Below are 15269 nucleotides of genomic sequence, written 5' to 3'. Positions count from 1 at the left end.
ATACTAATCATGAATTTGGTGTTTTACAGAAAATTAGATATTTAAGAATATTTTCTTATGTAAAAATTGATCCCACATTGTGTCCCCTCCCTTCTCCCAAGAATCTTCAATTGAACAATCTTAAAACTACACTATCTGAGGATGCTTCCATATAAATATCACCAACCATGTCATGGCTTTTCTGTTCTTGAAAGATTTTTTTAGATTGTTCATATATATTTATATGTTAAGCTCTAGCTTTAATTGCCAATTATGGCCCCACCCTACCCAAGTGGTCATGATGTAATCAACCTTGAATTAACTCTGACTGAGAATGATTCCATATTAATAATACCAACCATGGCTTTGCTGATCTTGAGAAAATTTTTAAAGTACCTCCTTTGTATTCTTACATACAACTTTGATCAGCCATTGTGGCCTCGCCCTACCCTCAGGGGACATGATTTGAAAAAAAAGAACTTGAATCTACACTACCTGAGGATGCATCAACATGAGTGTCATCTCTCCTGACCCTATGGTTCTGGAAAAGAATCTTAATAATTTGTCCTATATAAAACTTTGATCAGCCAATGTGGCCCCGACCTACCCCCAGGGGTCATGATTTGAACAAACTTGAATCTTTGCAACCTGAGGATGCTCCCACATAAGTTTCAATTTTCCCAGCCAATGGTTCTGGAGAAGATTTTTAAAAGATTTTTCTACATATTCTTATGTAAAATTTTGTTTAGCCATTGTGGCCCCGCCACTCTCCCCGGGGTTCATGATTCGAACAAACATAAATCTACACTACCCGAGGATACATCCTCATGAGTTTCATATTTCCTGGCCCAAAATTTCTCGAAAGAAGATTTTTTAAATATGCCATTATTATTTAATTTATTCATAATTATCGCCCCGTGGGGATCCGGGTTAGAACAGGTCCTCAGTACCCCCTTGCTTTTCATGAAAGGCGACTAAATGGGACGGTCCTTCGGATGAGACCGTATAAACCGAGGCCCCGTGTCACAGCAGGTGTGGCACGATAAAGATCCCTCCCTGCTCAAAGGCCGTACGTGCCAAGCAAAGGCCTAAATTTGCAGCCCTTCACCGGCAATGGTGACGTCTCCATATCAGTGAAATATTCTGGAGAGGGACGTTAAACAGCATACAATCAATCATCAATCATTATTCATAATTATCTCCCTCCGAAAGAGGGCTTGGTCCTTCATCTGATCAAACTTGATTTTCCTTCACCCAAAGATACTTTGTGGCAAGTTAAAATTGACCCAGTGGTACATGAAAAGCACATGAAAATGTTAGAAGTATACACCGAAAACAACAACGACGACAGACAACGGACAAATTTTGATCAGAAAAGCTCACTTGAGCCTTCGGCTCAGGTGAGCTAAAAATAAAACACGTCTGGATTCTCTGATTCATTGATTTGATAATAGACACTGATACTGTTTACTGTTGAAATTAGCTTATCAACTTTATCATATACCGGAAGGAGAAATGAAGTCGTTTATGAGTGTTGTATAACAGTTGTCATTTTTAACTTTATTGGTACTTTTTTTTCTCAAGGGCTTTAACGAGATAAAATACGAACATACTTTCATAAATGAATAATTGTGGCCGCGATCATATTGGCGTAAATTACGTCTCACTGTCGAGAAGAAAAGTATGCAAGCGGGTTTTAACCTGGTATACTATAACTTTTCTATGTTATGGAAAATGAGATCACTTTTACATGATGCAGAGGGCTGACATGAAATTCATTTTTTTATTTAGTACAATAGCGATTCTATATGATTATAAGTAGTAGGGAAAAAGACATGTGCACGTTGATAATTTCAATTTGATGTTTATTACCGTCCATCCCCCACCGTCTTTTTCTTGATCACAGAAAACCTGGAAGCTAGACTCGTTCGTTGGAAAAATTGTGTACACCTACTCTCCCTGTGACCTTGTAACAAGAGGTCCTGACAGTCTCTTGGATAAAATACACCACACGTGTCTATAAAAAATATAGCATGAATACACTGTGATACATTTTGAAATTTAAATGTTTGTTTCAATATGAAGGATTGAATTAAATTAAAAAAAACATTACAAAATATTTCATTAGTGAAGTTTGCGATATTTCCTATTTAATGGATGCAATTTAAATAAAATAAAACCAACTATGAAATAAATTACTCCGATGTGGTTGAAAATTAGTTAAACGAATACGTAGGACATATAAAATAAATCATATATAATTATGTTCTTAAAATTAAACTCATTGAAGGACTGTTGGAACAAAAAATAAGACATGATAAAAATTTGACAATAAATATGCTACTTGTACAACAATGTCAATTTTATAGGTACAATGTAACCTTTTTAAGGATAATCGGTCAAGATAGTGTTTAACATATATAACTATTGCTGAAAAATACGTTCATGATTTAGTTAACATAAAATAGAATTGTTCACACTTAAATTCAATGTCGTTCACGTAAGAAATAACTTTTAATGATAAATGGCAATATGAAATTAGAAGGAGGTGTTTACAAAAAATTCTATTTTTCATTTAAAAAAATTTTGCTTTGTGACCATGGTCAATTAATATTTCAAACACAATGATATATTTGGTTCATTGATGTTTTGTAGATTTGATCATACGTTTTACATCATCTATATAACTTTTTAAAATTCAAACTCCGAATAAAGAAAACATTTCACTTAACTGACAATTTATGGAAAGTCTGAGGATCTAGGACTTGCATAAAAATATTAAGAATACTTGTATTTAAAAATATATTATTAATATGTTTTATTATATATGTGAATTAATTTTGCAAACACCTTGTTGAATTGCTTTGTACTAATAATAAAATAGTAATTTCACTTTAATTAGTGTTTTTTTTTTTTACTTAAAGGACTCATAAATGATACATATACGTGATTGGACATGCACGATATGCAATCAAAAGTCACACGAAAACAAAATTCATTTAACCTTTTCTACAGCTCTGTACTAAACCACGCAATGACACCAATTCTTGTTCCCATTCTCTCATATCTTCTTTTAAAGCCCATTCTATGTAATTTGGCATTTCCGGTTTCCCTCCAATTGTTAAATTTTCATTGCAAGTACCCTGTAGTTGTTTAACGAATTGTGAGGCAAGTAAAAGGGAATTCTTCACAGTCACACATGGGTCCGTTGGTTGAGGTATATTTGCTGTTGTCACACTAGTTAACACTATGCTTAAACACGTTCCTTATATTTACATCTTACATATTTGGAAGCAACTAAATTATACTCAATATAAGAATTTCTCGCTGTCTTATATCGTTGCATTTTTACTAACATCGCTGCAACCTCATTGTGATGTCAGATTAACGCGAATGTAAATATAACTTTATGATAGACAAATAATTTGTCAAATTTAAGAATTTCTTCTACATGTGATCTTGACTTTATTGTATTTTAAGGCAAGTTAGGACAAAGCGAATTCAAATAAAACAATATCATTTCTTACACAGAAAAGTGTCTTAGCAAAATGAAAACTCGGCAAAATTGTTTTCAAAAGTGAAAGGTCAAAATAAGAACAAAAAGACCAAAATAACACGATACATTTTTTAGAGTTTTTATTGATTGTTTAGATTTTAACGTTAAATCCGGTTCAAAATATTAAAAAAACAAAAATAATGTAATAAAATAAAATAATAATTAAAATCTTCAAAATAATATCTTCTGTACATAGGACAAAAAATTTACAGTTTTATTTTATTTATTTTTCTATCTTTCATTTTTTTATTGGCGATTATTAAAAAATTGTTTGATTTATTAATCTTTGTGTTCAGTAAATGTTTTAATGCTTGGGCTGACTGGGATATTTTAATATCTTGACAATAAAAAGAATAAAAAAAAGAAATGTAGTGTACATTTTGACAAAGAATGTACACTTTAAAAATTTTTAAATTTTTTTAGCTGAATACTTCTAATGTATTTTGAATGTTGCCAAAAATCAATAAAGAAATTAATTGAAAATTTTATGATATAATCTAAAGAATGAAATCAAAAACAGAATATTGGATTTCCCACTTACCTTTGATACGTTAGTTTGTTATCTGTAGCACGTAAGATGTATAAGCATGAAGTTCAATTATACTACTTGCTTTATTCCTTCATTTTCTTATATCTATGTTTTTTTAAATACAAATATGCATCATATTTGTTGCACATGTGGTGAAAAATCGTGACTTATTTCTCAAATTAGCCCATGTTTAACTTCAAAAGTCATGTTTGATTCTTTGCTTAAACTGCTGGCTTCTAGTTGATCATAGCAACATTTTTTCCTCTGAGCTATGACATTGACTGATATCGCCACGCCTATTAACATTGTGACATTCTGCCATAAATTACGTCTTAAATAACAAACAGTATTCAAGCTCAAAAGTCCAAATAACAATACGAAGCTTGGAGCAGAGCAAACACAGACCTCTTAAGCTTCAGAGTGAGATCGGGTGCCATTGCGGAGTGAGCATCACCAGCCGACAGTGGCATCAGTTGTGTGATCCTTGTCATAATCGGAAATAAGAGGAAATCCTTCGACAATTTAGACTGTAAATTCTGTAAAATCACATATTCTCGTTGGTTCAGATTTTCTAAGTTTGAGGGAAAATATTGACCTGTGCATATTTGATTTCGCTGTAGTATAATATCTAGAAATAATATATGAAAAGTTTACATTTATTGGTTGTTATGAATTCGGCAGTCGCTCCACACCTCGAAATCAAAGAAAATTATGAGCATTATGAAAGTCTCTGATTTCACTCTAATGGCCTTACGATCAACTAAGACCTAAGCATAGATTTTCGAGCGTAACTTGCAGGTGCTCAAACCATTGAACTTTTAAGATATGGTGAATAAACTAATATTCACATTGACATTCAGATCACACGGTGACTTACATGTACCTTTGCTTCTATAATTACCTAACGGCCTTGCACCTTAATATTTTTCATAAAGGAAACATTAACATTTTTTATTCTATATCTTTATATAAATTATGAAAATTTCTAATCAAAATGTCCTTATATTTATTCAAAGTACGACTTGACGGAGCTGCAAGATTCGAATGCTTTGGAGAGGAGAACTCCAAAAACAAATCAGTAAAAATAAATAAAGAAGCATTTTTTGCAGCTTTAATGAAAATATATTGACAATTCAATGAAGAAACAATAAAACTACATTGTAGTTTGTTATTTTTTACAAATCAAAGTTAGACAATTTTTTAAATATTTCTAAATTAATATTAAAATCGTACTAATGATGACGACGTTAATAACACAATACTTTATTATTAATAGAATTTTCATAAGTATCCTATAGCATTTTGACCGAATCAAGAGCATCCACGTTAGGAAAAGTGAAATGCTAAAAAACCATGCAAACATTTCATTTATTGGTACTTCTTAAGTACGTCGTATTTTAAAACGATCGACTCGTATTTTATAACAATTTCTGAAAACCAATCACTATAAAGTTTAAATTGCAGCACTTTGGAAGAATAGCCTTCAAAAACAGACATCGGTAATCTCAACAAATATTTTAGCAACAGGCAACGCCCATAATAAACTGAAAAAAAGATGTGAAGTATTTATCTTTAAATACAATGTTCATGCAAGGTTGGTAAAAGGTAGGTTTAAAAGTACTTTGTTTTGTTTTAAAAGTACTTTGGAAATTAGCCAACAAGTCTATTCTGGCAACTTGAATTGAGGATATAGTAAAAACACGGCATTTTAAAGCAACTCTCTTCATATGCATCAGATTAATAAATGTGTCTTTATTGCAAAATCAAACTCTATATATGAATCTTAACTTTACATCCGAATCATAAAACATTCTTAGATGATGTCCAAATATTTTTTTTATTTTAATGTTGGGGAGGAGTCTAGCATCTCTATTGCAAACTATTTTTCAACATTGATTTCCGAAACTGTTGTTTTAAAAGAGTTTAATGCAATTATTGATAAACATTTTACAGGCGATGGAAATTTTCACCTATGTCTAATTCCTTTTACTGGTACTCGGTCATTAATCAGGATAATGTAGTCACATTCAGCATTCTAAGCACGTCAGGTATTACCTATATTGTTACTTCAGAATAAGACCTGCTCTATTAACAATAAATTGGTCACTATTGATTCAGGATCCAAAGCAGTGTAGATCCTTAGATGAATTATTCTTTTAGCCACTACGTACATGTTTGTTGTAAGATACAAAACGGTAATTCTGACTCAATCCGTTGGTTCCTTAATCTTAAATTTGGAAGTAGGGTTATAGATGTTGAGAACATTTCCGGTAGTTAAATCGTAAATCATAACAATCTGAAGTATCACCTTACTGCGAGCTGAAATAAATACAACTTGTATTTTTGTTCACTATTTTGCTATAAACTTCTTTTTCTATCATAAGCGAATTTTACAATGCATGGCTTTTTGGAATCTTACCGTATATCCGTTTTCTTTCCGCGTGTTGGAAATTTTGCGAAAAAGGGGTAATTTAGTACAGTTTATATTTTGCTTAAGTTATTTTTTTACGATTGAAGATTTTTTTTTTGTTTTAAATGGTAATGTTATAATTATGTCACAGTATAGTTGGTATAATTTCTGTGTGATTTACATTTTGCGAATTAACAATGGTCGCAAAAAATGCAAAAAAAATGATCTCTGCGAAAAAACCTGATAAACGGTATTACAATCTTGTCCGAAGTTGCTCTTTTTTTTCCTTTTTCAACAATAGACCCACTGACTCGTTATTGCTTGTGATTTAGTTCAGTGGCAAATGAGGTGCTTAAATGATCAGCTTTACTGGACCTAATTGCAGAGATCCCCGATCATTTAAATGTCGACTGAATTTTATTTCTGTTATAAATTCTGTAGAAGAATTAGAAATATTTAAATGTACGAGAAGAGTTACGACGGTAACTAATTAGTCAAAATTTATTCCCTCAATTTTCAATGTAGGCAATATGTGCACCTTTTAAAATAAGGGGAGGGGTAAGCCGCCTCTTTGTTCTAAGGCCTTTGTTTATCAAAATATGAAGAATATTTTTAAAATGTGATACAGGAATCCTACAGCTTGAGAAGCTGAAGTTGCTCTTCAGTTTGTGAGAGTTCGAACTGATCCTCGAGATAGTCGTCTGCATAAACAAGCGTCTGTCTGACAGCTGATAGCGCCAAAATATCAACTGAAATTTGCCGCTGGGTTTCTTTTTCATAATTCTTGACGGGGAATACATGAGAGCGTGGAAGTCCTATGACCTCAGCTGCTTTGTCAACAGCTTGTTTGCACGCCTCACTGCTGAATATTCTGCGAATGTCTTCATCCACAAATGGACAGATTTTATCCAACTTTGTCAAGTAGACTATTTGTGGAATTCCTAAAATAAGACACCCTCAATTAACAGTGAATCCAATATGTTACTGATTATCAATTTTTTGTTCGAGCAAGGTATCTAACATAATTACAAGAACTCAAATAGCTTATTTCTACAATTCAATTCAAAAATCGTTTACACCTTGACATTTACTATAAATAAAAAGCAAAATAATGAAGAGAATTTATTCCTGTGGTAAATACTAAATAGTGTTTTTTAAAGATTAGAATAAAAAAAGAGGTTCGTTGGTTTATTAGTTTTCATAACTTATATGACACTCTGTGTCATAACTGCACGTGCATATATCTATGGAACATCTAAAAACCGCACTTAAAAAGAATTCATATATAATATATCAATATTTTATACTCTTGGATAAAAGAAAGTTACTTCTCTTCAAATGAAATGAAGAATGTCATGTTACCAAGAAATCTACACTCCTAATTTTCAAAGCTGAGTTCTAAACTTGTTTAGCATCATTTAAATTAATTTGATAAAATTAATGTAATACCTCTTTCAATCATAAGAGAATGAAATTCTGCCAGTTTCTGCGAGACTGATTCTTGAATTACATCAATTGAACTTGAATCCAATACAAAAGCTACACAATGTATTTTATCTTTAAATGTAGGTTTGGCCTTAAAACCAGGATCCTTTTCTGTAGCATGTGCCGCAGGATTGAACTAAGAATTAAAGAGTATAAAAATACATTGTACTTTATAATCAAGCAAATTAACTTAATAATTAATATACTGATTAGCGACTTGAAACGAAAAAAAAATTAATCGATAGCTTCAGATTCGTTCCCAGTATCAGAAAGTATGCTCAACATGTGTTCAGTATTACATGAATGAAACCTGCGTTGTGGATTTGATTTCGCTTAAGGATTATTTCGTATAAATGTGGAAGTCAAAACTAATTTTTGTACTTTAAGATACTAGTATATCGATTTTTGTTAATTGTGTGTTTTTCTAAAGTGTCGTCTTAGTTGATCAGTTTTACATTGTATGAAATACTAATACAGATAATACATGTATTAGCTACATTTAATACCTTGTGCTGATCAGGGAGTTGTCCGTCTAATAAGGATACCATATCCTGATGTTTGATGCACATATCGTCCTCAATTCCACGTGTATCACAGAGGCGGAAGTTTAAATACCCACAACTTTCCGGGTTTCGAATTCGATATTTTCGATACTAATTGCAAAATGAAAAGCATTGTACAATTCACTTTATAAAGTATTTTAGTTTGAAGTATATATTTCTTTCTATACTTATCTTAATTATAAATCTTTTTTCTAATACTGGCAACCTTTTCTAAACATTTCATCAGACAAACAAAGATGAACGTTATAAAAAATCGACTTCTTCGGTCGTGTAAGAATAAACTTAGAAAAGAATTTCATCAGTTATTAAAAAAAAATGTTTCTTTATTAAATTAGTTTCACAAAAAATCCGTTTCACACTTTAAATAATTTATAAAAACACTCTCAAGAGCATAAAGAGTGAAACATTACTTACAACTGTAGTAAGACTATGTTGTGAGTTTCCTGCGCATGCCCGAGCTGTCACTTCCCCTCGGAATATTGAGTTCACTGTATTGAAAAAACTGGATTTTCCTGCTCCAATTTGACCTACTAATAAGATATTCACTTCAGATAACCCAGAGTCTTCCAGCTCTCATCAATATCTATCAGCATATAAAGTTTGATTAAAATATCTTGGATAGTTTCTTTGAAACTTAGTTTTGAACAAAGCTAACCGCAAAGTATGACGGAAGAGCAGACGCAAGGACAGAAGGAAGAAGGACAGAAGGACGGAAAACGGACATGTCAAACACTATATGCCCCGGCCATATTCATGGTATGCTATGTTTTTGTTTGCATATGTCAAATAAACTAATATATGTTCTTTTAAAGCAGGTTTCTACAATACAGAAGTTCATCCCAACTTCTAATGAGTCTGTTTCTATTTATCTGAGATCCCTAGCTATTGAAATTTAACGAATTACTTATACGGATACAACGAATTACGTTTATAGCGATGTAGTTTCATAGCTCCCAGCGATTTCGTTATAATTGAGTTTTACTGTACTAGTACTGAAAGAGTGATGATTTATTTATTAATTTCTTATTAATTAATAAAAATCAAATTATTTTGTATTCTCTTTGTATAATGTATTTTTTTATTTCAGCTTATTAGATAAATGTATGGTCATTCAGGTGTCACATACAGTGCTACCCTGTTACATGTATTTGCCTTTATGGTTATAATTAAGGTTCAGGCCATAAATCCTATAAGTCATTTGTTTCTGTTGGGTTTTAGTTTTGTGTTCTTGCGTTTTATTGGTTTGTCAAATTCCCTCCAAATGTTCTTGGTCTTTCTGGTTATTCTTTGTCCAGATATTTATCAGAGAGGTTATTGATTCTGGTTGTGAGAGAATTTGATCTAATTCTTACTGAGACTCTCTTCATCTTCTGTTATCATCTTATCTGGACTCCCAGTCATTATTTTCATGATGAGTGGAGCTTGTCAGTATTCCCTCAGAATTGGCAATATTTCTGCTTCTACTATTTAATAAAAAGTACGAGCCCTAGCAGTCGTTTTGAGTTCATTATTACCACCAACCCTCTTACGGTATACCTAATTAAAACGTTGATCTTCAACTGTGGCCCCACCCTACCCAAGGGGTCATGATTTGAAATAAAATTTATACTACCTATGGATGTTTTCATAAAAACTTCATATTTCCTTGCCCAGTGGTTCTTGAGAAGAAGTTTTCTAAAGACTTTTCTATATATTCCTATGTAAATCTTTGATCGTCTATTGCAGCCCCGCCGTAACCCGGAGATCATGATTTGACGAAACTTGAATCTACACTGTCTGAGTATGTTGTCATAGAAGTTTCATCTTTCTTGGCCCACTGGTTTTTGCGAAAATGGCATTAAATTTACCAGTGAATACTTCGCGGCAAGTGTGGTTAAAAAATTTACAGGCAGACGGACAGACAGAAAGCTAAACGGACGGACGGACGCCGGACTAAATGTGATCAGAAAAGCTCACTTAAGCCTTTGGCTATGTTGATCTAAAAATGGTGATTTGATAATTTTACCTGTTCATCCCAGAATGGAGGATCTCTCCATGCTTTACTGGATAGATTTGGACAATGTAAACTTTTACCGACTGTAACATCTGAAAAAGAAAACAGAAAGGATTTTGATTTACTTCAGACAAGTTCAAAGTACTAGTTTTTATGATCTCTCTCGAATTTGAATTTTTACTTCTCCTGTCCTTGTGTTTTTTTTTTTTTTTTTGTTCCTGGGAGAACTATTCAGATTGAAATCTGAATGAAATACGAGAAGGAAAATACAAGAAATCATGTAAGAGATAGCTTCATAAATTAAAATGTATCAAGTTTAGAGATTTCATAGCAAGACCAATAATAATATCAAACTTTAAAATGCTTCAAACATCAGAACAAATTAATGAATGGTGAAAAAACTTGAGCTTCAAAACTTAAACAATAAATAGCCGTTTTAAAAAAAGAATTGAATTTGTTCAAACCTTTAACTTTGTACACTTCCAAATCAAACACGCACATGTGCCCGTTGTTTATTGTATTCATGCTTTCTTTCCCTCTCTCATAGGCATATCTGAAATCAGCCTTTCCATTAAGCTTATAAAAGGGGGTTCCTGCATAGGTTTCTACAATTGGTTCCACACTTCCATAAAATGTTAGTAGATCAACGGTTGTATCCTCAAAGTGGTAATTCTGCAATTCCCATTTCCCGTACGCGGACAGTTTCCTTCGATCCTTTGCAAAACTTTTAGATTCCACAAAATCCAGGACATTCCCTGCACCGAAGGTTGGCCCAAATTCCTTTGACACAAATGCAGCATGAGAAGGTTTAATCACGGAATACTTTCGTGGTTTTGAAACACCGTTGAAGTGTAATGTAAAAAGGAAAGCTTTCTTATCCGAAATAATTGTCGAAGAATGTCCTTCTTTCCAGTCTGCAGCTAGAAATCCTCCGTACACGCTATTCTCAGTATTGTAAAGGACAGTTACCGTAGGACCTTTGTTATCACAGGACTGGTGAAACTTTGACGCCGAACAACCATCACGACTTATTTTATACAGCAATTCAAAACTGCTGCTCTTACCAATGAATGTAGATAACTGTGTCCTGTCCTCTGCTGTCAGTAACTCTTTTATTCTAAACAAAAAATTGAAAATATTATATTATGCATATTGCAGTAAGAAATTGCATATTGTTGTGATTCATCTTGTCTTAATAAAAAACCAATTGCTATTTTCAAACAATCAATAATCGTTACTTTTTTAAAGCTCTTTTATGAACAGGTGAAAAATTATACTTGGCCATCAATGTGTTTGGTTGAGACAACATACATATACATAGACTTTTATTCACATTACAAATTTTTCTGTTTGACTGAACATGACAATGTAGTAGAAGTAGTAAATTCTATCTATAGTCGGTCTAATACATTTACAAAAAAAAATGAGATATAGAGCTCTTTTACCGACTTGTCACATAGAAGCTCATTTATAACAGATTATTTATACATAGTAGAATATAAGGTTTAAACTGAAAACTTAGATTATCATGTTTGATCTAAATACTAGCTGTAAAACTAGAATTTTTAGTGCATACGTATTTTAGCGCAAACGCGATTGGGAATACATTGGCGCAAATAAATTTTAGCGCTTTTACTTGTCATTAAGATATATTAAATGTGATACATGTATTATTCTTTTTTAATCCACGCCCGTATTTGACTTTTTGGTTACGGGTGAAACACAATATAGGGCGCATTAAGAATACCACATTGTTATACACGATTTTTAGAAATGTTAACTTTTTTACATGTAATTTATCATAATTCATTTATAGGCATACTTATAAAGGACTTGTGTGCAAAATTTTGTTGATCTAACTTTAACAGAATATTTAAGTAAATGCAATAAATGTACCCCCAAAATGACCCTTTTTTAGCGTTATGCGGTTGCGCTTTGAAATTAAACCATTTTTCAATTGAAATTATTGTTATATATCATAAATTTTCATGCCAATGATCATTATCAGACTTTAGAATTTATTTTACAAATTATTTTGGTGCTTGAATTTTCAGGATTGAATGACAACTTTTGAAGATATCATGGAAAATGTAATAGGGGTGCAATGTTATACATTTTTGACATAATTTCACCCCTCTCATTATGCCAAATAAAAATAATGTCCATATCATTTATTTTCTCAGATTTCTGTCTAAAATCACAGTATTAATGCTCTGTTACTTACAGAAAAAAGTTGGGTTAATGTAACAATTGAAATGAAATTTCATCATGTTTTAATGTGGAAAATTAAGGTTTTACAAAAAACTGTAGTGTCCGTAACCACTTTCATTCTGTGAAATTGGAAAGCTCTATAAATATCTTTACTAATTTCCTAGATAGGCATCTCATATAGATGCTGAGATGTTTTGTAATTTTCCTGATCATCAGCACTGTTTGTCTGTTTTCATTACAAATGTGGTTACGGACACTACAAAACCCTGTAGTGTCCGTAACCTGAATTTGAGGCAGTTTGAAACAGGCAGTGTAAAAACACTAATGCAAATTTGTTCACAAGGGTCAGAAGTTTGTTTAACAAGTTAGTCAATGTACTTTATTTTTCTCCCTCATTTTGATATTGCAACTAATTTGGGAAACCCAGATTGCACCATTTTCATATACAAGATCCTTGGTGTTACATCACCTTAATATTGGCAGATGCTATTGACATCCTAGGATTTAAGTCAAATAGCATGTCATTATTTTTTCATTGTTTAAGTCAACTGGTGTTACATTTAAGAAAATCTTGTTGAACTTCCTTTATTTAAGGTATAGTTTTATCCTATTGTAAATGACTTGTAGAGTGTGTAGTGTCCGTAACCAAAAGTTGCAAAATAAAATATCTTTATTTTTTCTCCATAGAATTTACAGATAAATTTTTGAAACAGTGTATTATTGAATGTAGAGATAAAAAGGTGTTTATTAGTTGGAATTCTTTTAGATCATGTGGTTTTTTTCTTTACTGCAAGTACTAAAATAATGATTGGACACCCACAATGACATATAAAAATAGTTTGAAATTATTATCACTAGCTACATAAACCATATTTTTTGTGAATATTGCTTCAATTGTTTAGTTGCTTATTAGGTAAAATCTTAAAATGTGTTAAATGCAGGTAAATTTGCATTCAAAATGTTAAACAGTTGGGAAGTAATTTGGTTACGGACACTACAAACAATTTCAAAAAAGAAAACAGCTAAAATTACACCAATTTCATATAAAGTATTGTATATTTAACTGTTTGAAGAAAAGAAAAAATAATTGAAGAAATATTAGTGAGCTTTATTCTTCAAGGTTTGACTTTTCTACTTACGCATAACACCTGTCTAAAGTTACATGACATTGTGTATATATTTATTCAAAGTATATTGGTTATGGTATGCTTGTAACAGATGAAGTTGAGATCTGAAGAATAAAAAAAATCAGGAGAAAATGAAACAAGAAATAAAATGCTGAAAAAAGATAGGAAAAGGGCTTAAAAACAAAAACTTCACCCACAAATATGTGAAAAATTAAAGTATTGTGTAGTGTCCGTAACCCTTAAATTTGGTTAATTGACATCATTGATCATTGTACCTACATTCTAAATAGTTTTCATAAAACTTTAATGAATAATAAAACTTTTCTTTTGCACTTCAGTGATAAATACATGTAGTTATGTGAAAGAAGGAAGTTTCAGGATTTCCTAAAGTGGATTTTTTTCTATTGGCATTAGTTCTGCAAGTAAATTGTTTTTACTTGAAACAATAGCTAATTTGTATATACTTTGTATTTAATAATCATTTAAATCTGATTTATAATAGTTCAGAAGTTCATAAAATGTTTTTTTACCACAAACCAAATGCCAATCATAAATATTTGGGTTTTGTAGTGTCCGTAACTTAATGAAGCTATCAAATAATTTTAGAAAATTTATAAAAATGAAATGTCCTATTTTAATGGAAGTATTTATATCCCACCAAACGCATAAAAAGTGTTATTTACAAATAGTTTTTTCTTTATTTATATTGGTTTTAAAGAGTTCACATGAAATGAAATACATGTACTACCATTTTGAACAAAAATGTACGAAGTAAGAACTGTTTAAATTTTTAAGTACAATGTCACCTTTTTAGTCAAAATTTTGTCCTTATTTTGTATTTATATATGTTCTTTGTTTGTAAGCAGTTGAAAAAATTAGAGCTTATAAACAGTTTTTGATATTTATTTCAAAGAAAACAACACTTGTAGTGTCCGTAACCTGTGAAAATGAGGTTATTATCAGCTTGTAAAAAACAAAGTTCTAATGTGAATTTCACAAAACCGTTTACGCTTGAAATCCTTAAGATACTCTACTTTTTAGAAAAAATGTTTTTGGGGCAAAACGAAGACATTAATTTTTTACCCCATAGTGCAACCTTACTGTCCCCTATATTGTGTTTCACCCGTTAGTCAAGCACGGAACGCAATTTTAGCATTCATGTATATAAGTAAACAGTCGTCAACTTTACCGTGGTGTTGCAATCACATACACGTTGCACAATGTATAATTTAATCTTATTTTGTCTCCAAGCTCAATTGCCATGATTGATTGCATTGTTTACCTCGAGGCGATAGATGATCGACACGCCGAGAAGCCAAACTTTGGTGCTAATGATAAATATCAGGTAACAACTAACAACAGTTTAATTAAATAAATTATGATTTGGCAGAACTGCCTCGATTGATTCCACCATGT

The 15269-nt window shown here is 31.7% G+C and overlaps 1 protein-coding gene across 1 annotated transcript; it reads right to left on the bottom strand.

The window, feature by feature from the left end:
* Positions 1–7065: 7065 nt before the first annotated feature.
* On the bottom strand, positions 7066–14941 carry LOC134237848 (uncharacterized). The gene is made up of 7 exons (XM_062719990.1): positions 14937–14941; positions 10980–11632; positions 10528–10607; positions 8937–9092; positions 8466–8612; positions 7924–8095; positions 7066–7415 (listed from the first exon to the last, which is right to left on the bottom strand). Exons 1-7 carry the CDS (start codon positions 14939–14941, stop codon positions 7108–7110), a joined length of 1521 nt encoding a protein of 506 aa, XP_062575974.1. The 3' UTR covers positions 7066–7107.
* Between the last annotated feature and the right edge of the window lie 328 nt (positions 14942–15269).

Source organism: Saccostrea cucullata, unplaced genomic scaffold (assembly GCF_032062105.1).
Source record: "Saccostrea cucullata isolate Sc308-1 unplaced genomic scaffold, CSIRO_AGI_Scuc_v1 ctg348, whole genome shotgun sequence".
Taxonomy (NCBI): domain Eukaryota; kingdom Metazoa; phylum Mollusca; class Bivalvia; order Ostreida; family Ostreidae; genus Saccostrea; species Saccostrea cuccullata.
This window is presented reverse-complemented; position numbering and strand designations above follow the sequence as displayed.

Bases quoted from the DNA above. Each gene is read 5' to 3' on its own strand.
- LOC134237848 (XM_062719990.1), bottom strand. The intron at 8,613-8,936 runs GTAAGTAATGTT...TTTTGCAATTAG, and splicing joins AACATAGTCTTACTACAGTT to TATCGAAAATATCGAATTCG. The intron at 7,416-7,923 runs GTATTACATTAA...GTCTTATTTTAG, and splicing joins TTCTCTTATGATTGAAAGAG to GAATTCCACAAATAGTCTAC.